This window comes from Pyricularia grisea, assembly GCF_004355905.1.
Source record: "Pyricularia grisea strain NI907 chromosome Unknown Pyricularia_grisea_NI907_Scaffold_2, whole genome shotgun sequence".
Lineage (NCBI taxonomy): Eukaryota > Fungi > Ascomycota > Sordariomycetes > Magnaporthales > Pyriculariaceae > Pyricularia > Pyricularia grisea.
The window spans coordinates 449,969-475,138 of NW_022156717.1; the positions used below are offsets into that span (position 1 = coordinate 449,969).

Here is a 25,170-nt window from a genome sequence, read left to right on the forward strand (position 1 = left end):
GATGTCGCGACCGAGCCGAAATGGGCTCGTCAAGGCAACATTTGGGGCGAAAACGCCACCCTTACCGTTGAGCTTTTTGTCGAATATATTAAGGGCTTTTAAGGCGGGCAGGTTGGACCCTACAGTGTTACAACCGTTACGAAGTATTTCCCTGGCGGCGGCCCGATAAAAAATGGCGAGAATTCCCATTTCGTATACGGTAAAAACTAAATATATCCCGGTAATAATTTTAAATATTATTTTACATTTTTTAAAGCTGTTATCGCAACGGGAACCCGGCAAATTATACCGTATTATTTACGCCCGCTCGGTACTAAATACGACCCCGTCGGCTTTTCTTTCAATAAACAGATTGTAACATGCCTTTTAAAGGAAACGTTCGGCTTTAAAGGGATTGTGCTTTCCAATTGGGGTTTAATCACGGATATTATAATCCTTGGCCAGGATATGCCGGCCCGCGCGTGGGGCGTAAAGCACCTGTCGGAATTCGATTAAACCTTACGTATTTTCGACGCCGGTATTAACCAATTTGGCGGCGAGGCACGGCCTAAACTGGTTATATAGCTGGTTAAAAAGGGTAACGTTAGCGAAAATGGCATCGACGTCTCCGTTAAACGTTTTTTCCGCGAAAAGTTTTTTTTGGGCCTTTTTGAAAACCTTTTCGTCGACCTTGAGGCCGCTCGGAGCATTGTGGGCAACGATTATTTCGTCCGTTTTGGCCAAGACGCGTAGCGCAAAGCCTATATTTTCCTTATTAACAAAAACGAATTGCTCCCTTTTAAAGGACCTAGGGTTAATATTTCGACAAAGTTCTACATCGAGGGCTTTAACGCTACCACCCTCGAAAATCGTAATTTCTTGGTTGTTAAAACCCCAGAAAAGGCCGATTTCGTTTTTTTCCGTTTATAGGCGTTTTACGAACCTCGGCCGGGCGGTTTCGAATCCCGGTTCCATATTGGATCGCTCGAATTTAACGCGATAGAGAAGGTACGCCAGGCTGCCATTTACAAAACCGTCCCCACCGTCGTAAACATGATGTTAAACAGGTTAACCGCTATTCCTAAGGTCGCAGAAGGCGCCGCCGCCGTGTTTGGCAGCTTTGGAAGCGGAACCGAAGCTTTTTTGGATGTAGTTTTTGGTATTGCAGCCCCGGAGGGCAAGCTGCCTTTTGATTTGCCTCGTTCGCAGAAGGCCGTCGAAAAGTTAATGGAAGACGTGCCGTTTGACATTAAAAGCCCTGTATTTACGTTTGGACATGGGTTGCGGTACGGCAGATGCGTTATTTAACGGGGTCAAGTTTCAACGCTAAATGGGCTTAGTTTCCCAGCGCGCGCCTCTTGAATCCCGCACAACGCCAGTGTTGTTTTGACGAATCGGACACGGTCGTTTTGTTTTCCTTTTTTTCTCCAACAATATTATTATACCTTGGTGAAATTTGTCGCGGCCAAGTTTAGTCATTAAACCGAAATTGAAAGAAAAATAGTTTTTGTGGTTTTGTAGCATGCCTCGCAATTCGGCCCGTTATAGAAATTTCGAGTCGTTGATTTATATTAACGTACCTTTCCATTTGTGTAGCCATACATTTTCTAGGCTATTTTTGATAATTTTTCGATTTTGAGGCTGCAATTTCAGCCCAGATGAGAAAAGTACCCTGGAAGCTGATTTGAAATCCAAACCCCGCGGTGTTCTATTGGGTGGTATATGGGTGCCAATATAATTTTGAATAGATAATTGATAATTAATGGTCCTGATTCTTTATGTGATGCCAAGCGCGATATTTTGGTGCTGAAATCGTGATGGAGGTTGGTAATGTAAAAAAAAATTGGTGGCTAGTTTATTATCGTGCCCCACATTTCTGGTGGTCGCACAGTGGAGTGTTCCCAAAAAAGTTGGACGTGATAACCACAGAGTTCGCCGCTTGCGGAAGGATGATACCGGTGATACGTTCCATGTTATAACATGTTTGGGTTCGTGAGCGCGGGGACGGAATTTCAAATTTATTTTAAAGCCCCAATTTTGGGCCTTTTAATTACCGCGTCACCGTTTGCTACGATGATATATTACATGGAATATTTATTAGGTTTCTTGGCCAACCTTGTTCCTTTTCGTATTTATTGACTCCGTCCAATATACATCCTCGCGTTCCGCACAATGTCTAAGGAAATAATTTATTTTCAGCCGCTGGGCCGGGAGTTAACCCTGATTGAGAAACTATTTAAGTTTTCCATTATTGATACCATCCCCAATTGCGTATATACCAATTACGCCATTTTCTTCCGCCTCCGGGATGAAGACAAAAGCCGGGCCGTGGAGCTGCTAAAATCTGGGCTGATGCATACTTTCGCTCAAGCTTAACATTTATGCGGAATAATTGAGAAGGATGAGCAGGGCCGGTATTTATTTGTCCAAAAGCGAGAGTTAATGGTGTAGGTTGTCATTTATGATATGGATCCAAATGCCGGCATTCCAACTTTGGATAATATCGAAAAGGGCCATTTTGGAGGCGAAACCTTGAAAGATATTAGTTTTTGGAGTGGGCCATTCCATCCAATTACTTTTTAACGTGTGGAAAAAAAACTGATAATAATTAAAACAGGCATTCCAACAATAATATGGGGCGAGGGACCTGAGGCAAACCCAAATAGCAGCCCTGCCGTGTCCGCCTACCAAATTAACCGGTGCACCGGTGGTTTGGTTTTGGTCGTCCAGGTTCATTATTACGCCTTAGATGCGGTTGGGTTTAAAAATTACATCATGCAGCTGGCGGCCAATTGTGCAGCCCTGGCCAATTCGACGCCCTTTCCGCCTTTCGACCCGGCAAACCTGGACGTATCGCGTTTAATTATTAAAATTCCGGTTAATAAGCTAATCGATGGCCCGCCTATACCCCAAAAGAACCAAAATTACCGGAAACAGCAGACGGTGCTGCTCCACCTGCCTAAAAACAAAGCGGCCGAATTAAAAAGGCTCGCCACGCCCCGGGGCGGCGATTGGGTGTCGATGTATGATGCGTCGTGTGCCTATCTTTGGCGTGTCTTCAATAGAGTGAGGGCTACTTTGTACAACCCTTCGCGAGATATGGTTTTGTGGTGGGGCGAGGCTATTAACCTACGACCGCGGTTTTGCCGCCCACCCTTGCCCCAGGGATTGATGCGCAACGCGTTGGGCTGCGCTATTTCAAATACGAGCCCTGTCCCTCCATTGACGGTCGCCGAAGTGGTGGACGAGGCGCCGCTGAGCAAGCTAACGTCCTATATCCGCGCGCTGACAAACAGCTGCGATAACGAACATATCGACAAACTGCTGAATAAGGTGGCGCCTGTCAGGGACAAGAGTACTATCAGCCTGCGACTAGATTCGTACCCGCCCATAAGCATGTTTATAACTGATTACAGGCCTGCCGACGTTAGTAGTTTTGATTTTGGGTTCGGGAAGCCGATTACTTATCGGTATCTGTTCGGCGGTTTTTCGACGGAGGGCGTTGTCATTATGTATCCGTCTATTAGGTCCATTGACCCCGACGAAAGGTGCGTTTTTTCGGTGACCATGGAAAAAAAGCTTGTGGGTAAAATGATAAAAATGCGCGAGTTTTGCGACTTTTTCGAATATCGCGGCGTTAATTAAATATACCAAATGGCTTGATGAATATGTAATTACCGCGCAAATTAGTCGACATTGACAAAAAAACCGAATTAGGTTCTGAATTTATTTGGGCTTAGAGATACAAATAGCGGGACGAAACTGCAGGCAAATTCCAAAGACGAAACATAAGTTTAAGAAAAGAGACATCTGCTTTCGTATTAGTTAAGACATGATGAAATGGCAGTTTTTTAACTGATAGAAATAATATTAAAAGTAGAAATATTTGGAATACCATTTTTATATTATTAACGTGCTTCCGGGTAGAATTTTATTTCGAGCTTAGGCGGTTTGTAAACGCCATACACCTCTAAACCTTAATTTGACGTACGCCTTTTTGTTTTTACTAAAGGTTTCTATTAATGTTCGCCCAAAATTGGACATTGGTCCGTCGTATGGCTTATCACCTTATCGTTCAATGCGACCGGGTTTGGTCCCCAAGTGTTAACCGTTTTTCTGTCCACCAAGGGCATGAAGGAGCCCGTTTTAGGGAGCATATTTCCTCGACCGAATTAAGGTCGCATCGATCGCAGGTTACGCTGAACCGAACCCCACTTTTATAATCCAATCGTACTTGTAATGAAGTTTGAGTTTTAGTTGTTTTACGTACGTGCGATTGCATATGTTATTTCAGCAAGTCCGTAAAACCAAAGATGCCATATCGGTATTTATTTAACAGATTAAGCAGGAACTCGCCCTTAGAAGCATAAATCTATATCACATTTGATTTTCACATTCAAGTTCGACGCTGTCAGCATGAAGAGTTTTTTCAAACATATGGGCTCCAGGCGGGTGGCCAACGTCCCTACGGACGACGTCTTCCAACTTAATGCAATTGACCAAGTGGGCGCAATTAGCAATATGATGGGCTGGACCATGTTGAAGTTCGACCAAGTCCTCGACCCAGTCAAACTGCAAGAGACATTCGTAAGCTTTATAAAGACGGGGGATTGTAGGAAGCTTGGCGGACGACTTCGCAGGAATGTAAGATTAAACAGCATTAGAAGCAGATTAGGCAGGGCAAACTTTGTTAGCTAGCCTGAGCGCTCGTTGTTAGAACTTCCGAAAGACTGACGGCCGAAACAGGAAAAGGGTCATTTGGTAATTCGCGTACCGAAGGAGTTCACCGAACAACGACCGGCCGTTGGCTTTTTTCATGCAGTTTATTATTGTCGCGTTTAAGATTACGAGCTGGGTCGTCAACTGCCTACAAATGAGCCGGAAGAGATTAACCTGGCGCCATCGCCCACTAAATTTCATGAGTTCGCACAGCCGAGTGGAGTACCCAAATGTTTGGACGACTACCTGCGCTCGGACCTGCCCCAGTTTTGGCTTTACATTGTGTTTTTCGAAGACGCCACGCTGACATGCTTGACCTGGCCGCACGCAACTATGGATGGTGCCGGGCTCAGCGAGCTTTTGACGGCATGGGCTTACACGCTTGCGGGCCTTTCGAATCAAGTACCGCCCTGCCTGTCTTTGAGGCACGACCTCCTGAACGACCTTATTTCAGATGCTCCCGACAGGGTGCCGATTAAAGAGGAAATATTTTTCGACTCGAATAAAATAGTACAGTTCGCACTAATGCGTATCATGTGGCTGGTGATGCTCATTATACGCGCGCTGTTCGCCGAAAAGCAGGAGTTGCGCAATATATGGGTGCCGAAGCGCGTGATAGACAAGATTCGGCAGGAGTCATTGTCAGCTTTGGAGGCGGCAGACGAGCAGGGCAACGCCGGGTTAGGCGGACCTGTAAAGAACGGCAAGAAACGCGCACATTGCGCATTCATCCCCGGCGATTTCGTTCCCGACCGCGAATCGGGGCGGCCGTTTGTTAGCGAGAGCGATGCCATGATTGCATTTTTCACCAGAGCGGCGGCAAGAGCTTTGCCTCCCAAGTCTCGCCGCACTGTTAATATATCCATCATTCTCAACATCCGCGACCGCCTTCCGTCGTTGACAGCTCGATTGCCCAAGCCCGGTGTGTTTATTTCCAACCTTACCATGTTTGTACAAGCTCTGTTTCCCGCTTAAGCCGTGATTTCCAAGGACCAAGGGGACCACACCGCGCGGACGAAGTTTTCGTCCCTAGGTCTTACGGCGGCATCGGTCCGGTCGAGCCTCCACGCCGGCTTGACGGAGCCTCAGCTTCGCGCTTTTGCCAAGGTGCAGCTGAAAACATACGCCTCCCGCCTCGTTGGGCTCCCCATTATCGGAGGCATCGACTGCTTCCAGGTCACCTTTAGCAGTTTCAAAGTAGGATTATTGTTCGAAATGAACATATTCGCGCCCGCGGTTGTTGAAAAAATTGAAAGAAATGAACCAGTCGACAAAGGTAATATTGTGAAGGCGGTGCCCAGGGTAATATCTCCAGTTACAAGCAAGACGAGCGGGAGCGTTAACCAAAAAACCATAGCTATGGCGCCTGTTGTTGCGGGTTAGGGGGAAAGGGCTAATGCATCTATGGAGCCGCGTAAAGGTTGCATTCCGGTTGGAATTCTGGTTATTTCCAAGCACTCCTCTTTCATATTTGCCAAAATGCAACTATTCATTTTCGCGAGGGGGGAAAATGGCGCTTGGGTTTAGGGTATACTGTATCCTGAGCATTGGAAAATTGTAAAAAGGGAGCTGCGGGAAATAGATAGGCGGGGGTAATTAGCTAATGTTTGATGTTTGGTTCCCACAGCTTGTAATTACAATTTGTTCTGTTGCAGCTGTAACCCCCGTTATGCGTTGAGGGGCTGCGACTGGTTTCCCAATTAGTTTTGGCCCCGCCGGTTCTGGGGATGCAAGCCTTCGAAAGCATTTCCCTGTTTTGCATTTATTGCGCCATGTTTTATTGGTTTAGTTCTTTAGGGCTAAAATCTACCAATAAATCTGCAGGTATTCTTATTTATGGCAATAGCTTTGCTGATCCCCGGCGCCATTATTTTAACGCCGTGTGGAAGCCCCGAGTAATGGTGGAACTCGACATTAACGCCGGCGGTGGCCAGCGCGGCTACAAATTTGGTAATCTTTTCGCGGAATAAATCCAGTTCCCCGACGTCCATAAATGTAGGCGGGAGGCCCCGCAGCTTATCCGGCCCAACCCGCGCTGGCGCCGCGTATACAGAAATAGTATCGTTCGTTTTTTCCGCTTTTGCCTTGCCGCCTGCGTACGCTGTCCACACAATTTCATTGACTACGTAGTTCCAAACATGGTAGAAATGCTCCGGGTCCTCGATCGACCCGAACGTGCGGTCGTCTAATATAGGGTACCGCAACGCCAAGCCGGCCGGCAGCGGAAACTTTTCCGAACTGGTGAGGCTTTTGTTATAAACCATTAGGGCCGTCCCGGTGGCGATTCCACCGCCAGCGCTTACACCAAAAAAAACCACCCGTTCCGCATTGATACCGAGCCCCGCGGCATGCGTCTGCACCCACCTCAGCGTGGCATAAACGTCCTCCACGGCCGCCGGTGCTGGGTGTTCCGGTGCGAGGCGGTAATTTGGTATAAACATATGGCTGTGTGTTTGGATTGCCATGTTGGCGGCAAAATCAATGTTGCTATCCGCCTTTCCCATAATAAAACCGCCGCCAAAACAGAATATAATTGCACGGTCCGGTGGCGCATTTATTCCTGCAGGTGCATCGGGGATAAAATGCATAATTTTTATTGGGGTGCCGTCGGCGGATTTAACGTTGTGGGAGGGTCGTTAAGTGGAGACTGGCAGATGGGGGAGGCCGAATATGTCCGGGTAATGGGATGCGAATGCGTTACGGATAGCAGGTATATCGTTGAGTGTATTTATGTTTGGAGCTCCCTTCCAAATAAGCCTTAGCTTAAGGTTTACCCTGCGGATGGATGTTCGCGAAGCCATTTCCGGTTATAAAGTGTTTACGATTTTTTTTGTTTTAGGGTTTAAATTAGAGGCGGTGTTGTCTGTTTAAAATTAGAATATGTGATAGCGGATTCGCTAGCATTTATATTTTCTCGGCCATTGGTGTCGATAAGCCAACATAGGTTTTTGAAAGTCTGTTTTGTTTGGAATATAATTCTGGTTTTCGAAGCGTTCCAGTTTTGGGATGTGCTTAATGCAAGGAAGCACATTGTTATTTATGGAAAGAAACCGTAAGCGCAATCGAGAAGTCCCAATTTTGGCTGCAAAGTTTCCAATGAAATTTGAAAAGTTGGTAATGTATTGTGTTGTTTTTTAATCAAATCGGTCGATGGCGTTATTTTAATTTTGTCCAGTTTACTATTGAGGATTTTTAAATTCGACGATATTTGAAGTCCCGTATAATATTGCAGAATATTTCGCCTTTTTTTGCATGGTTCCTTCCTGTTCGGAATTCTGACGCTTTGTTTTAATATCCGTTAGTTACGATAAAACCAATGAACACACGGAGATTATGGAGGGGCGGATTGAAATATGTATCGAATATTTAACATAACGCGGCTAAATTGGATGCTTTTTTTATAATTATGCGCAGGATATAGCGAGGAAAAGAAAACCCGGAATTCGTAGCTTTTTATCCAATTTAAGACGTAATATACCTTTTTGGTTCGAAATTAACGTCCTATTTTTAAAGGATTTTCCCTCCTGATACATGTATTATTTTCTTTGGGTGCGGTCACCCGCGCCCCCAGCAAAATATGTGGTCGCGAAATGATAAACCATCTATATATTAGGTTGTGGATGAAGCTTAAGTGGTGACTATTTGGCGCGTTGAATTTCCCGTACGATTTGTATTTCTTTCGGCTGGGAGAAATGATAGGCTTTAGCGGTGGCAAAAATTACTGACTTAATCGAATTATATTTTATGATTTTGGCCGTATCGTCCGTTAAATTCCCGTTCTTCCTACCGCAACGTCCACTAATCCAGCTGCAATATGAAAGCAACTTCATTTTGTGGATTATTGAAAAAAAAAGGAAGCGAACAAATAAAAACCGCTCGATGGGATTAAAAAAAGTCTTAAAATTAAATATGGGCTTTTTTAGCCCGAAATATGACCATTACTTTCCCCAAATGAGTTTTTGCCATTTATCCCAAATTCGGGGTTTTGTCGCAGCAAACAGTAATTCGCAGCTGGTACAAAATTGTGCCATGCCTGATAAATCCAATAGAGGTTTGATTTGCAGTTTTAGACAAATTTTGGGACCTCGTTTAAGGTATGCACTAATTCCAACGGACTGAGTGTTTAGGGAGAATAACCCTAATTTGGGATTGAATTTGTATTTTATAACTGGAGATCCGAGACAGGTTTTAGTAAGATTGTATATAAATACTCGGGCGTCCCAGTGACCCGAGATGATGATTTGAGAGGGCAAACAACATATCCTAGCTAAGTTGTAACCTGCATTATATTTTTTAGAGAGAAACTGGTTGCAGAACGTCGCGCAAAGATTAATATCTTAAAGCGACGGGCTGATGCGACCAGAAAAAAACGGTTCGACGAAATGTTTAGCAAAATTGATGAAGAATTGGTAGATTTAAATGAAGAGGACGCGACCATGATCGACGCTTAAGAGCTTTTAGACGAGGAAGTTTAAGACCCGGAGGACGAAAACCAAAGTTCCGAGACCGCGTCTAAAAACAAAATAGCGATCGTGCAGGAGCGTCGGGACTGGCTTAAAGCTTCGATTGACCGAACTACTGATCCCGAAGAAAAGCGATGGTTTAGGACTCTGCTCGAAAAACCTGAGGAGGACCTATTTGAATTAGATGATTCTTATTTCACGGAATCCAACCTTCGAGATGGGGGGGGGAAGAACAAGGCCCGAATGACAGAAATTAAAGTTCTGAGCAAGGCCAGGATACGAGAGGAAACAACAATAAGCAACCAAACAACAATACAAGCGTTGGAACCGGATTTAATCGTGGCCAACCCGGGCATGTTAAAAACGAATTTTCGCCCAGTAGAAAAGAAGGAAATGGCTTGAAACAAGCAAATTTTGACAACGACGACAAGCCATTGGTTCCCTTTCCCGGAAGCGCTGCGGATGGAAAAGTCAAAACTGTAGGGTGGTTCGGTGGCCGGGGTGCTAGATATATTAACATGTATGGCAGTAAAAGCGCACCGAGGTATCGCATTGAGGAGTACTGCTATCCCCCTAGATACGAGGATGAGAAACACACGACATATTAAAAATAGAATATTTCCTACCGGGAGAATAGGTATGGAGAGAGTATGGAAAACGGTAAATACAAATACACCGGACGTAATATGGTTGGGATTTTTGGGGTTGCCTGGACGCCTAATTCCCCGAACGAATTGGAGATAATTGACCCGCAGCGGAAAAAAGAATCTGATGCGAAATGGAATATTACTTATGTTCTCGTTAAGTGGAAAATTGATGGGAAAGAGATAAAGTTTTGGGAGACGCGAACCTGTATTCGACGATTGTGGAAAAGGAAAGAGATAGCGGATTAGGCTATCTACGATGCGGCGCTTGAGGCCGAAAACAGATATAGGATAGAAAACGGCTTGGGGCGTTTTAGCAGCCGGTCGCCGTTTGTCGGCCTTATCTACGATACAGTTGAGTAGAGACGGGCAGAATCCCTAAATCCGGTTTCACCAGTTCAGGAGCGCGTTGAAGCAGCAAGTCAGACGGCCAATCCCACTCCGGCAAATGCTTCGATCGCCCGACTTCTTGCAATGCCCCCGGCTTCCGGAGGTACAGTTGCGAAACCCACAGCATCCATGCATCCAGTCGCATTGGCCCCTTCCAGTCAAGCACCCATTTAAATAACTAATTTCAATCCTGCAGAACTGATTTCCATATTTAACCAGTTCCTCAACTTTATGCAGTCCGCTCAGGCCTTTACCCCGGCTGCGCTACCTATGTAAACCGTGCCCTTTATTTATTTACTGGTTTTAACACCTTTCAAATTCCCTAGTATTTGGCAGTCTGTTCAACACTAGACTAATGTAACCAGCCCTTTTATTTATTTCGTTTTATGTTAGCACTAGATAGAATTGATAGCCATGTAGATCACTTGCATTCGTAAAAAAAGAAAATAAAGACTTTTGCCCTCTTCCGAAGCACTAATCTATTGAGAGCGATGGGGAACAAATATTAGAACTATTAAGATTGCCGATGCTTGCAACTGAACCCCGTAGCGAGCTTATTTCTGCCACCAAAGCTTTTAGAAGTTCCTGGATATTTTTTACATTTTCCTTTAAGCCAAGGACTAGATCGTTAACTTTTCTAGTTTTTTGCCGGCAGTCCGAACGATAATTCTTTGTGCAAGTCGGACCCGAGAGAGAATATGATTTTGATGTTTCATTTTCGGAAGAAACATCTTCGTCAGGAATGACAAAGTCGATAAGACTCCCGGTGCTGTTTGAATTAATGGAGCTGACTTCTTCAATTAGTTAGTTAGTGAATCTTTGCCCCATAATCAGTGTACGGTCGCTTTCGACACCCTGTCGCTTACCGCTAGATGATTTGCTGGAACGCATATCTGCTGTTGATATTGAATAGGAGTAGTGTAGCTGGTAGGGTAGTGTAGCTGGTAAATTTAAACGCGTCAACGCTAAACACGTTGTAGTCCCTCTGCCAAGCACTGAAATCGGCGGGTTGCCTGCTGTATAATACCCAGCGCACCCTCAGTTTGCGGCGCAGCTACCAAGGCCCATTTTGGGGCCGTCGGCCAAAATTGCCTCGATTAAAAATGGGCACATGCAGCAACTGGGTAAGGCCTTGGCCCAATTCCGGTCTTTGCGTTCCTGCCGGGTTTTCGTCTTTCGAGTCCTAGATTCGAATCCCCTACTTTCTGGCGGTCCAAAAGCTGGCTATCACGTTTGTGACGATACTGGATAGCTTTTAGACCAATTTACGCCATCAAAATGTCGCCATATTAGCAGAGCTACTTTGTGGAAACGCCTACATTACAATATGCCCCAGTTTGGTATAACTAACGTCAAAGACCCTCTCACCGCCAGACCCACTCCCCGCCACCACCAAAAAAATGAAGCTATTCCTAACTCCCGTGATAAACTCTTCGATTGCTAGTCTATATGAACCACTTCAATACAATCAAGTACATCATTCGAATCCTCTTCTTCTGGCAATTCTTCTGATGTCAATGGCATTTCCTGATTGATCAGATTCGTGAGCTCCACGTCCCGAATGTCAACAAACGCTTCATTTGGGTCCATCTGCACCTTCCTTCTTCTAACCGGTCGCGCCGCCTCCAATTTTGCCTCCAAAATCGCAATTTGGCGATCTTTTCGTACGGAATCGAATTCTTTTTGTTCCCAGGCACGAATTAGCTTCAAATGGTAAGATCGGCGGGTAGGAGATACACGTGACTGACTACGTATAGTTGATAGTTGCCTAGCTAGTTCATATGACCGTACGGGAGTCTCCCATGTCGTTCGTGATGATTTTTTTGCTGTTTCGGGTACGGGAACAATAGCCCCTGATTCCAATGCAGCCACAATTTGGGGCCCTACTGCTTTATGGCGCTGTGAATTGGCGTTTTCCAATAGTAGGGGGTTCATGAGCGGTTTGGCAATACGGAGAGGCCATAAACCGGTCGTTTTAAAGCCAGAACGAATAATAGTAGCTTTGAATGCACGTCCGCGTGCCTCATAATAGCATTGAAGTAGCAATCGCTTGCCCACAACTGTTGAATCGGTTACAAATCCCGTAGCGGTTAAACGTCTTCTGTACTCCGATTTTAGTACTGAAAATACTGATAAATCCAGAGGCTGAAGGACGTGGGAACTATGAGGTGGCAAATAAACGATAAACACGTTATTTTTAAAACATTCAGTCATGAATTCAGGGGTCGCATGACTATGGTGGCCGTCGAGGATAAGTAACCGTGGGTCTCCCGCTACTTCGGGCGTACTCATGGGTAAAAAGACAGATTTTAACCATTCAACAGCGGTATTATCGTCCGTCCAGCCATTTGGGGTAGCCGTGAATTTCCACCCTTCAAATCGTTGCAATTCGTTGCTAGGGAACCATTGTTGTTGCACGGTTTTCCCACGGAAAATGCACAACGGTGGAAGGGATTTTCCAGTAGCCGAGATGCATTCGATAAATGATGTCCATTCTCGTAATCCAGGCTGTTTACGTTGAATTGAACGAGTAAAATTGCTTCCAATCACTAACCCGTTACTTCCTTGCCCGGCCATAATACCGGTTTCGTCCATATTCCAGCGATTTTCGGGTTTAATGGCGGAGGTAGTTGGATTTTGGAGGCGCGGCCACCATTTGCGAATAACTTCAGTTGTAGCCCCATGGATACGCGCAGAATCGATTTTGCGAGGTCTATGGACCTTAAGTGAAGGATATCTCCGTAGAAATTTCTGTACCCATTTGATACCGAGCGTTGGTGGCTGGCCGGAAGCGAGGAGGACTTTTTCGGCTATGTGGCGAATCTCTGAATGCGTAGGGGGATAGCCCAAGGCCTCTTGACCCAAAATCCATGTTTCTAAAGCCGTTTCCTGGGACACAGAGAGCTTCTGAAAACTAGTGTTTGTAATAAATCTTGGTGTCGTACCCGTTAGGCGGCCGCGGAGAGTAGATCTTGGAACATGCCATTTTTTAGCCGCACGCAATACCGGGACGCCCTGCGCCACGTCGGCAATCGCTGCGGCCATGTCGTTCTCGTCATAACGTGGCATAGAAGCACCGCTATCTGGGAATAGCTTCAAATAAACAAACGGAGTAGAATTGAGCGAGAAAATCACGAACGCGTACGCGTGGTGAAACAAGGGGTATGTTTTTTTACGGTGGCGGGGAGTGGGTCTGGCGGTGACAGGGTCTTTGACGTTAGATACAGCTCCTATATAACCAAGCCGATACAGTGTTTGTGCTGTGGCTTTGACCTGGAGACAAGCACAGCCTACAAATCTTTTCCCTTGAGCAACATCTTCACTGCGAATCTTCCTATTGTACAGAAAGAACAATCTATATACCTCTTTTCCCGCCTTTTCTTACCAATGATGCCGGTAATGAAGAGCCAACTTCCAAAAATTCCCATGGTCTTCGCCATTGTTATGGCCGTCATCGCCATTGGCAACGGCGCACCCACACCTATCAAGGCTTTGGCTGTCCGTGACGGCCCCGAAGTTGACATCATGCGCGCGGCGGTTCACGCAGAGCTCTTCCCAACAATTATCGAGACACATATCATTTTTGCTATTATTGCATTATCAATAGTCCTAGCGGTTATATGCATATTGGTCTCGTGTATCGCACGTCTTTGTTCGTGATCTTTCGGGTTAAGCCCCGAGATGTCGTGAATTGTGGCCAATACATCTTTTGAGGCCATATTGAGGGACTTTTCAACTCGCGTATATATTTTCCTACAGCAATTGATGCAGAATTTAAAGTAGCATGTTTAATTGTAGAGCCGGTACGGGTAAGTAAGATGTTAATTGGGCTATGGACATATTATAGTTTATGAGATTTTTACCGCCCTTTATATATGAAACGGGCATATTTGCCCCAAGTCGTCCGCTTTGTCAAGGATCCTGTTGTCATTTTGTAGATCCATCCAAGAGCTGGGCTCTATTTTTGCCAAGTTTTACCGCTTTAAGGTGATGCCATTAGACAAGTACGTAGCCCGACGGCTGGACAACGGTTTAACTGCCACAGCCGAAAAACAGGCATTTGCCGAGGCAAATGAGGAAAAAGACAGGTAGATCTTTTCGGACGCGCTGGCCGAAAACTTCCCCGACATTGTCGAGTTTCGGTACCAAATTCTGGACGTGGTGTTCGCCGGCCGCGACACCACGGCCTCGCTCATTAGTTGGGTGTTTTACAACCTCGCGCGCGACCCGGCCCGGTACCTAAAGCTGAGGGCAAAAGGCACGGGTGGGAGTTTATACTGGTAGGTTTGTTTTTTATTTTTGTGTTTTTTTTTCGTCCTTGTTTCGCGTTTATAAGTGATGATTTAACCCGTTTTTGCCCCGTTTGTTTAGTTTGGTGGAGGACCTCGAATTTGCCCCGGCCAACAGTCGGCACTGACCAAACCTGCGTACGTGGTCGTGAGGCTGTTGCAACGGTTCGACCGGATAGAAAGCTGGGATTTAGAGCAGAATGCGAAGCACAATGTGACGGCCATAATGTGCTCTGGAACGGGAGTCAAGGTCAAATTGTACGCGGGGGGTGCCTGGGAATAGGTTTTTGAGGTTTAGCGCCACTACTCCGTTTGTCAATTTTGAAGCTTTATTTACAAGCCAAAGAAAAAGGAAAATGTTGGAATGCATTTAGCATTGCAATTGGTTATAGCGGGTAGGTTTTAATGCCACAAAGTCGGGTTTTGAGACTTTTGGAGTTAGTTATTCAAAACCTTATTGCAGCGATACAGCTCCTGTTATTTGGGTGTGCCAGACCATGTTGCTTGAGCGTTTGAAGTTTAAAGGTTTCTGGCAGGTTGTAAATAATTGGAATTTTCGACTGCTCGACAGAGTTGACGGTCTTTTGAGGCGGATATGTATGTCTGAGATCTAAGGCGTGGTACCAGCGGTTGATATGAAAAACCGTTTTACCAAAGCATCGTGCCGAGTTTGTTGGATCGCCTTAAGTTGCGAATTTCTTTACAACTGTTTTCTTTCTTAACGTCCACTTTTGAATTTAGCAGACGAGTGGCCATAGCGGTTGTTATTACTGCGGTTTGTCCGGGAGGACGAAAAGGACGAGGTGCCTTCCTTAGGCTGTCCAAAACAGTGTGTCAGACGGGTATTTGGATTGTGGTTATTTTGTGAGTTTGAAATTTGAAATATTGGGCAGTATAAAGCTTTTACCGGAGAGTTTTGATAGATTATGCCGATAGCGGAGGCTTGAGATAGGATTTGGTCCCATTCAGATGAGCTCCCGCCAGATCCGCCGTGGTCCCGGCCATTTGATCCGTTCGAAGATATCTTTTGTCGTGTGTGGTTTGTGGTAGTTATTTGGTATGATTTGAATGGTGAGTGAATTTGGGTTCGATGGTGATTAAAAGATTGGGCAGGACGTGGAATAATATAGGAAGCTTCGCGTGATGTAGCAGAAAATGTAGTTTCGGGGACCAGATATGCGAGCGGGCTTTTTGATTGTAATTGTCGCCTCGCTCATATTTATAGAAAACGGGTAGACTTTGGAGCTAAGCCGCAATACCCGTCATACGCCACATTTTGCAGAATTAGTAATAGAGGTAAACGTTATGACGTTATCCACCGTAGCTTGCTAAGGCATTAAAATGCGGCTACTGCCCTTTGTTCAAATGCCTGCAAATTGCAGTTAGGCGAGCTCCAATCAACCCCTTTCCGACTGGAGGTCATCCGCACGTTAGCCGGCGGGATGTTTCTTCATCTTCATCAACATCCATCATTACAGCGCAAATAACGTATTCCATATTAACAATGCCTATATAAAAATTAAAGCCCATAATTAGATTTGACCAAAAAAGTATTAGTCGTATGAAAACCAAGGTTGAGATACTAACAGAGTTTATTTGCCTTCCGTCCATGCTTCGGATACATCCTTCCAACTTATTTGAATGATATGTTATTAGGCTTGGTAGCTTATTTCCTATTTTCGTTCCTTTATGACCCGTACCAATAGAATTACGAAATACGAAAGACCTTATTACGAACGAGAATAGTGTTCTAACGGGGCTTCGGCGGCGGCGGTTTGGGCACCCCGGTCGTGTCGTACGCGTCGCGCATCAAACTCGGTTGGATGATTTGAATGATTATTTTGGAGAAATAGCACGTGTATGCTGGTGTGACTTATAAAAGAGTTAGGCTCTATCCTTAAATCCTAAAGGGAGGTCCAGGTTGAAACTTACCGTTTTTTTTGGCAGCTTTCCCTAATTCGAGAGGTTTAAGATGTCCGGCTTTCGTGTAGAGATGTTGAGCGAAGGCAGAGGATAAAATGGGAGGGCAGAGGTTTAGGACGAGATTTTGGGACAGACAGTCCCGATAAGTGGGAGACGTATGAAATTTATATAATTAAGAAGTGCGATGTGTAGAAAAAAGGGGGACGATTCCGGATCTTACCGTAATGAGATCTCGCTGGGCATTTTGGCGTACTGCAAGGTTTGTTTTGAGGGTTTTGAGGGTCTAATACGCAACTGCTGTGCTTATTTCGTGACAAAGTGAAGTCTCAATTGGGAATCTAAATTCAAGTAAAAATGGTAGCAAGGTCGTTTCTGGTTACATATCGTACCTACTAGCGAATAACATCTTTATTATAGACGCCTTGCGGGCCCAGGCTACGACTTTAAAAACCAAGCGAGAGAAATCACTCGGGAGCAGATGCTGAGCGACCCTGTTAGGTTAAAATATGCAGGGATTAGGCAGGAGTTTGGCAATGTCGAACGATGTAGCAAAACCACTCCAACGCAGGCATTTAAATTTTTCAAGAATTTCTGTCATTTTCGAACCCTTTTTATGTATTTATGATCTAGGTTTAAAACCGGGTTGGTAAACCGTAAGCTTTTTAGGGAAAACTTCTTCAGCAGGCATTGTAGGTAGTACCTTCGTCTTTTTTGTAATCGTTGTTGCTGTGCAAAAGGGTGGGAAAATGGGCATGTAGCTGGCTTGGTTATTTCTGTGTATCTTGCTCGAGTTTATTGACGAGTCCTTTGCACTCGACAAGCGTTTGTCTTACGAGATGGCACATCTGAAGAGGATCTGAGATGGACCGACGAAGGGTGATTATGGGTTTAAAATGAGTAGTTCGATTTGTCGTTAAAGGGCCGTTATTATATATCGCACCGGGCTGGATCATTTTCTACCTTAATGTTACAGTATCGGAAATGATTGCACACCACCATTGGATGAGATGAATTTCCCAGGATTTCGGTTAATAACAATGTTATTATATTGTTAGTGTGTGTGTGTTTAATTTTAGGGGAGCTGACATCCGGATCGTATTTTCTATTTTTATTTGATTAGTTAGGGCGTGCATTGATACTAGGCTCCAAAGCACATTTTCCATTGTCCACAGGTGGCAATATGGCAGTTTTAGCGAACGGGTACTCGTAGTTTTATCGCTCCGGCTGAATTTGGTACGTATCGCGTTGCTATGTAAGTTGCCGTCGGCTCTGCCTAACCTGTGACGCCCGACAGACAAAAGCCTTTGGTAACTGCTGCTTTGTTTGCCGCTGACGTAGTTGATAACTCCGGTTGCATAATGGGATGACGGTGCGCTTTTTAGTACCGAAACGTACAAATTTCGGTCTTCCCGCAAAATTAGCAAGGTGGCTGGAAAGGGTCTTTGAGTTGGCCTAAATAGGTTTTAAAACCATAAGAACAAAAACGAAATGTTTAGTTTTATCGGGGATTTTTTGAGAGAGGATTTGCCCAGCGTTTCCTTTTTTAGAATGCCTGGAAAGGACCCGAAGATTTCCAAGAAAAATTGGGTATAAGAGTTCCCTAAAGTAAAAGCAGGATTTCGAAACGCAACCTTAAGCTGCATCGAAAAACGGCCCGGTCAAAAATATGTTCATCTTCAAAATCTAGCAGAAGATCGTATGAAGCGACTTATATCTAGCACGAACGTATTTTATGAGCTTATCGAACAAGAAGCAGACGTTACCCGAGACTTTCAAAGACATTTGTCTCTTCCATGTCGTCAGGCTTGGGACGGGTTTAATGTATTCGAGCGCTCGCAATCAGGACCACCAGGGGTTACCACTGATTCCAAAACCATCGACCATTATTTTTCGTTGATGGTCGAGAGTTATGAGTACTGTTTGTGCGCGGGCGAGCTGAAGCCATGGGGTGTCATTTAGAAGGACGAATGGTCCGGGGCCAAGATTATGGGAACAGTCACCAAAAGGCTAGGGTAAGAGATGAGAGGGTTAGTAAATATACCTTACGATTGCGGAGCGTTCTCGGTCACTAACAGATTTGGTACTTTTAAGATACGCCTATAAGTACGACTGCCCACAGGTTTTTGTCTATGATTCCCGACACCTCTTGATTTTTCAGTTTTACGCGACCACTCGAGAAGATATTAGAAGTTAAGATTGTTTGATTGACACATGGGTTATTCCGCGCTCAAATCAGTCTCACGGGGTCAACATTACGATGCGAGAAGCGCTGGATACATTGATTCGGTATGGATGGATGCGTGTCGTTGGCCAATTAAGTTGTCGTTCAAACATTTAAATCGGGGAATGGATGTAAGAGTTTGAGTATTGGTTTGGGAGGCCCCGATGGAGGTATTGCAGTTTAAATAGCATTAGACTGTCGTATTCAGACAGATACCGGCGTAAATATGATGCTAGGGCAGGGAGGTGGTATTGGTATGCCAATGGTTAATTTGTTAGTTGGTCCAGTCCTTAGCTTAGGAGTAGTACGTGATATGGAGCGCAAGAAACGTTTACCGACCTGATATTTAGAGTTTTAGAGCTGGAAACAACTATAGCTGGCGTTAATACAAATAATAGAGAAATAAAGCTTTACATTGCCTCGGGTCCGAAAGCAGGAGAAAAAGTCTCAGGTTTCTGAGATTGAATTGAAAATGTGGGCCCGCGAAATCTTAAGTGCCAAATCTCAGCTGTGAAATTTGTATTGATTGTGAAAACTCGGTGCTGAGTTTGTTTTTAGTTACAATTAAATAAATGGAGGGTGATCATTGTTTTAGCCTATCGCGGAGTCGCCACGGCCCATTTTTGGGCCTTTGGTTAAAATTGCCCCAACCAGAATCGGCATGTCCAGAACTGGGCAAGCCCTGGCCTAATTTCAGTCTTTCCATGTTCCAGGTTATTTTCGTCGGAATCCTAACTTTTTTTGGGCATTCCAGAACTTGACCATTTTATTAATGCAAGTCCAAATTAACGGTGAATTGTTTTTGGAATTACAGTATGGAGTTTAATGACGAGTTTTTCGTTTTAATTGCCTAGCCATCTTTTCGGCTTTGTACCGTTTTGAAGTTTGTAAACTTTACCTGAAAGATGCGACAATTGTGTTCAATTTTTCCCGCACTTTTAAAATAGTTAAGCGACATTAGAGACTTAAAAGGCTGATTGAAAAGGCATGTTCTCTCACTAGATTTGGATTTTAAGACTTATTTTTTGAATGTGCCGGTGTATTGCAACGGATTGTTGGTATACATAGTCCTTTTCTTTACCTGGCTGCCGTCCTTGGAAGATCGGCTTATGGTGCTTTTTTAAGCTATTCTACATATTCCGAAATAGTTGTACCCCCCCATAGTTTTTCAGGGTGTTTTATATTTTATTATTTATTTAGGGAAAAATACCTTTAAGCACAATTTTTTTATATACGCAATCACCTTCCACTGCAATAAAGATAGAAGCAATGTTTTCCATAACCCGATTCGGTACAGGAGTTTTACGGGCAATTAGCCCCATATTCGCACCTGCAGGCCCAGTCCCTTTGGTTAGAACAACCTGGTCTGTGTATAAATGGCCGGTGGTGCAGCTGCTTAGTTTTATCAGTGCCATGCTGCTCGGCTACGATGTCAGCAACGTTGCCAACATCCAGGTGCCCATCGTGACCGACTTTGGTAAAGTCGAACTGCTTACCTGGGTCGCCATCGGCTATATAATCGTCAACTCCTGCGTCGTGCCGCTTTGCCGCAGGTTGTACATGTTTGGTAATGCGAGGTGGTATGTTTATATTTACGTTTGCATTTGGATGGCGGGTGTTGCCGTCGCGGAAGCTGCGACAAATATGGATTTCGTCGTATTCGGGAGGGCGATTATTGGAATTGGGGGTGCTGGGTTATACCAAGGGTATTTTTGTTTGTTACAGGCTATTTTATTTACAGAAAAGAACATTATTGCTAATTTTAATCCTAAATTTTAACATTATGTTTTACAATTACATTTTTTCTATACCCGTCGAAGCCCCCCGTGGCCAGGCCCTAATCGGTATCGGTTTTATTATCGGTTTACTATTTGGCCCCGTCGTCGGCGGCGCTTTTGCTAAGAATTATTCGACAATTTGGCGCTGGGCCATGTACATTAACATTCCCGTCCTGGTGTTCCTCGTCGTCGGTTGGATTGTTTCTTTACCCGCTTTATATTTGGGTTAGACTACGGGCCACCCAGCCGTTCGGTTTCGTAATATCGACCTCCTGGGCTGGCTGCTATACAGCGCCTTTTTTATTATGCTGTGCTCCAGCCTTATTTCCTCGGGCACGCGATGGGAATGGGGCTCGGAGTTGTGCACCGCCGCGTGGGTCTTTACGGGCATCCTGGGCACGGTGTACGTGGCGCAGCAAGCCTTTTGCATTTTTACCACGCCCGAAAACAGGATCTTTCCCGTCAGGGTATTACGCGAGCGCATCTCGGCGCTGTTGGTGCTGTCGGTGGCCATGGCGGCGGCCGCGTACGGCATTTCGCTGTACTATACGCCGCTGTTCTTTGCGTTTACGCAGGACGTAACCCCGTTCGAGGCTGGGTTGGACTTTATACCGTTTATCGGGAGCTTTGTCGGTACCACGATCGTCGCCAATATCTTGCTGTCGCGGTTTAGGTTATACGCGCCGCTGTACGTGCTGGGAGGTGGTATTATTGTTATCGGTTCGGCGCTGCAGAGCTTCGTGACGGTGGATAATCCAAAATCGCTCATTTTGGGAAAGCTGGCGGTCGTTGGTGCTGGTTTGGGCCTGGTGTTCCAGACGGGAGGGAGCGTGCTTAAGGCGGTGGCCGCGGGGGATGCAGTTAGGGAAGGCGATTACATTACGGCGTTTGTGACGCTGCAAATGTCAGGCGTTGCGCTGTTTATTTCTGTGGGTGGCTGCATCTTCCAGAACTTTGGGGTGAAGTACGTGCGCGAGGCGATCGAGCAGTACACACATGGGATGTTGGTACCGAACGACGGGATTGTACGAAAGGTGCTGGCCGGTTTGGGGTCGGAGCTAATAGGCGGCCAGCAACTGACTGTGGAGCTGCGGAGGAAGGTGGCCGAGGGTGTTACGGAGGTTATTCGTAAGCTGTACCTTATTGTGGTTGCTGCTGGTGCGACAATTCTACTGTGTGGGTGCTTTATGCCGTGGGGAAGGTTGAATTTTATGTCGGCCGATGAGGCCAAGATGGATGAAGCATGAGAAGTGCGTGGAAAATCAGCCTATTTCACACGTTTATTTAAAAATCCCATAATTAACCGAAGGGCAGTCCGCAAAGCCAGTTTGCGCAAATAGTCCAATAAGATCGCTAATTAATTAGAGCTTTTTTTGAAATGATGTGGTATGGATTCGAGATAGGTGGTTTGTTGTCAAAGAGCGATAGTTTTCGATGCAGGTAAGGAATACATAATGGCCGAAGTATTTCTTGTGTTTGGTTGTTTACGTGTAATTCCAAAAGCACCGTTATATCTTTATTTGGACTAGAATATTAACGAGAGCATAACGTTGCGTACCCCCTGTTCGGCACCCCCCCTGTTCGGCACCCAAAAATAACAACACTTTTATTTTTATCCTCCAACTTCTATTATAAATATCTCGATGAATCTTTCACTTTTGGATTTACTTTTTTCTAATCTTGATTCTCCATTTTCCAATGAAGCAATATACTGAAAAACAGCTTATATCTGCAATTAACGACGTCAATAATGGCAATCCAATTGCAAAAACCTCCCGAAAATGGGGAATACCTAGGTCTACACTTCAAAGTCGACTTAAAGGTTCTCAAGCTTATAAAAAAGCACAAAGCCCTTTTCAAAGGCTTTCTACGGAACAGGAAAAGCATTTGGCTGATTGGGTACTTACCCAAACAGCTTTAGGGCTTCCGCCAACGCATCAAGAATTACGCTTTTTTGCCGAACGAATTCTTCAAGCCGCCGGAGAGACAAAAGGCCTTGGAAAACGTTGGATAACTCGTTTTTTGGTTCGTTATCCAATCCTTAAGACCCAAAGGCCCCGTCGAATAGATAACGCCCGGGTTAATGGCGCTACTACGGAGGTAATTAAATCTTGGTGGCTTTATATTACGAACCCGGTTATTAACGCTATTAAACCGGAAAACCGTTGGAATATGGACGAAACCGGTATAATGGAAGGTAAAGGATCTAACGGCCTGGTATTAGGGCTTAACGGGATCCGGCCGTTGCAACGGAAAGAGCCCGGAACGCGGGGTTGGACGACTATAATCGAATGTATATCGGCTACGGGCGTTGCCCTCCCTCCCCTTGTTATATTTAAGGGAAAAAACGTACAACAACAATGGTTTCCGACGGATTTAAGCCTTTTCGATAATTGGAAATTTCACGCAACCGAAAACGGGTGGACAAATAACGAAACGGCTATCGAATGGTTAAAAAAAGTGTTTATTCCGTATACCCAACCTTTAACCCCTGAAAAGCGGTTATTAGTTTTGGATGGCCATGGATCACATATAACGGACGAATTTATGCTTCTTTGCTTGCAAAACAATATTCAACTCCTATATTTACCCCCTCATTCGTCACACGTTCTCCAACCATTGGATCTATCGGTTTTTGGGCCGTTAAAAGAAGCTTATCGACGTCAACTTGGATTTGTTAGCCAATTTTGCTGTTCAACAATTATTGGAAAACGAAATTTCCTACTTTGTTATCGAAAAGCCAGATTAAAAGCATTTATAGCAAAAACCATTCAATCTGGTTGGCGTACAACGGGGTTATGGCCGGTAAACTTGGTTAAACCACTTTTAAGCCCTTTTTTGTTAGAAAATAGCAATGCCAACGTTATAAAAGATAAAAACAACGGTTTGCAAAGGGATAAAACACCGGAAAGCCCAGCCCAAAAAATTAACGACCCGTCTTTACTTATTTGGAAAACCCCTAAAACGACCCGAGATGTCCGATTTCAACTGCAAAAACTTTCCCAATCCAACAAAACCAACGCTACTTCACGTCTTTTATTTGCAAAAGTCCAAAAAAGCTTCGAAGCTAAAGATACCCTTTTGGCTAGCGCCCAGCAAAAAATCAGCTTATTGGAAGCACAACTGGAGGCAATACGGCCGGTTAAAAGGAGGAGGGTGGTTCCGGATCCAAACGAGCTTTTGGTTAACAAACAGAACATTATTGGATTGCAGGAAAAGGATATAGAAAATTTGGAACCTTTAGCTGATGAAGAAGAGGTTAATGAACCGGAGAAGCGTGAAAACGATTGTATTTTTGTCCGTTGATAATTTTATATTTAAATCAGCTTATAAAAGTAGGCATTTCGTTGTTAGATTTTCAGGGTGCCGAACAGGGGGGGTGCCGAACAGGGGGTACGCAACGTTACAATGTTTGGACAAAGCATGGACTGGTGGCTTGTATTTACCGATATTGTATGGAAATAGTAATCAAATATTGTTAGTACAAACCGGCCTGGTAGAGTTTACCACTGCCTTTATTTTATGGTTTCCAATATGACCATTTGTTAACGCTGGTTTTTTTGGAGCGGTTTCGTGGCGGTACGGACAAGGATTTTCCACGGTGAGCGGTATAACGCATCGTTTACAGCCAGTGCTGGATGAGGATAAGGCGTCTTTAGTAGGCGTAACGAACCCTTTTCATCTTTTTCCTGCGTTTAGTCGGTACCTTCGCGCAGGGCTTTCCGCGATGCCTCCGGCTCTTTTGCTTTATTGCCTCTACCCAGTCAGTTACGCTAGACAGGGCTTGGCGCGACTGGTCTTTGTGCATTATGAGATAGTTTTGAACTTCGGCCGGTGAAAATATCTTTTCACTTATCTTGGAGCCGAATTCTGCGGCCAACTTAACCAGCTCATTAGTTTCGGCAGATGTATCAGGGGTGTACATGCGCCAAAACAGATTTCGGGCGTGATTTTTGGTTATGTTTTCGAAGCAGAGTTTCAAATCGACGCGGTCCGGGCGGATGAGGGCCTTATCGAGATTTGCGGGCTTGTTGGTAGCCAGGATAAGGACGCGACCCTTTTGGGATGCCGCTCCATTAAACGCGTTGAGTACACCATCGATTGTAATGCCATTCCTTTTAGCAAGCCTTCCGCTGCTTTTTCTACTTTGTTTTAATTTTTTGACCTTAACGCGCTTTAAGCCGACTGTATCGATATTTTCCAGCAAAACAATGCACCTTTTAGGCATATCGTTGGCGAGCTCTAATAAAATGTTGTCGGTCAAAGCCGGTTCAGCGAGATTGATGATGTAGATATTAAGTCCAAAGAAACCTGCCAGAGCCAACGATAGCGATGTTTTTCCGGTTCCTGGGGGTCCATGAAACAGGTTGCCCCTGCGTAGGGTATCCCGTGATTCGCGTACCATTCCTCGCTTTTCGGATCGAGATAAGCTTGCATGTCGGTGATAATCTCTTCCGGCTTTTTTTATCCAGCACGACTGTTTCCATGGGGCGGACCAAATTCCTGGCGGCCCTGGTCCTGTTTTTCCACTGTTTTGTGCTAGGCATGAAAACAGTAGTCTTTCTGGTGGAGTCCTCGCAGGACAGTGCCGTAACATCTTTAAGTAGCTCCCGAATTGGCGCTGTGGAAAATGCAAATGTGGAAATTTTGAAAACGTCCTTATGCCTGATTGTTCCTTCGTCTCCATACATTGAGGACTCGATCACTTTTCAAGCATGAAACACCGGCCTCCATGCCAGAAAGAAAAGGAACCAGGGGGGGGGG

General features: G+C 45.0%; 5 protein-coding genes across 5 annotated transcripts; 2 read left to right on the forward strand and 3 right to left on the reverse strand.

Moving 5' to 3' along the window:
- Positions 1 to 1,035: 1,035 nt before the first annotated feature.
- PgNI_02717 (uncharacterized protein) lies at positions 1,036 to 1,287 on the forward strand (the record flags this gene model as incomplete). Its single annotated transcript, XM_031122776.1, has 1 exon — positions 1,036 to 1,287. One exon carries the CDS (start codon positions 1,036 to 1,038, stop codon positions 1,285 to 1,287), a length of 252 nt encoding a protein of 83 aa, XP_030984796.1.
- A 1,158-nt stretch (positions 1,288 to 2,445) lies between these two features.
- Positions 2,446 to 6,259, forward strand: PgNI_02718 (uncharacterized protein; the record flags this gene model as incomplete). Its single annotated transcript, XM_031122777.1, is given in 7 exon segments — positions 2,446 to 2,533; positions 2,597 to 3,615; positions 4,402 to 4,623; positions 4,726 to 4,810; positions 4,823 to 5,620; positions 5,675 to 6,036; positions 6,056 to 6,259. The coding sequence occupies 7 exon segments, from the start codon at positions 2,446 to 2,448 to the stop codon at positions 6,257 to 6,259; spliced, it is 2,778 nt and encodes a 925-aa protein (XP_030984789.1).
- Positions 6,260 to 6,497: 238 nt separating this feature from the next.
- On the reverse strand, positions 6,498 to 7,163 carry PgNI_02719 (uncharacterized protein; the record flags this gene model as incomplete). Its single annotated transcript, XM_031122778.1, has 1 exon — positions 6,498 to 7,163. One exon carries the CDS (start codon positions 7,161 to 7,163, stop codon positions 6,498 to 6,500), a length of 666 nt encoding a protein of 221 aa, XP_030984788.1.
- A 4,472-nt stretch (positions 7,164 to 11,635) lies between these two features.
- Positions 11,636 to 13,264, reverse strand: PgNI_02720 (uncharacterized protein; the record flags this gene model as incomplete). The annotated part of the gene is made up of 1 exon (XM_031122779.1): positions 11,636 to 13,264. One exon carries the CDS (start codon positions 13,262 to 13,264, stop codon positions 11,636 to 11,638), a length of 1,629 nt encoding a protein of 542 aa, XP_030983654.1.
- Positions 13,265 to 24,061: 10,797 nt separating this feature from the next.
- On the reverse strand, positions 24,062 to 25,097 carry PgNI_02721 (uncharacterized protein; the record flags this gene model as incomplete). Its single annotated transcript, XM_031122780.1, has 2 exons — positions 24,062 to 24,753; positions 24,809 to 25,097. The coding sequence occupies 2 exons, from the start codon at positions 25,095 to 25,097 to the stop codon at positions 24,062 to 24,064; spliced, it is 981 nt and encodes a 326-aa protein (XP_030983655.1).
- Positions 25,098 to 25,170: the final 73 nt, after the last annotated feature.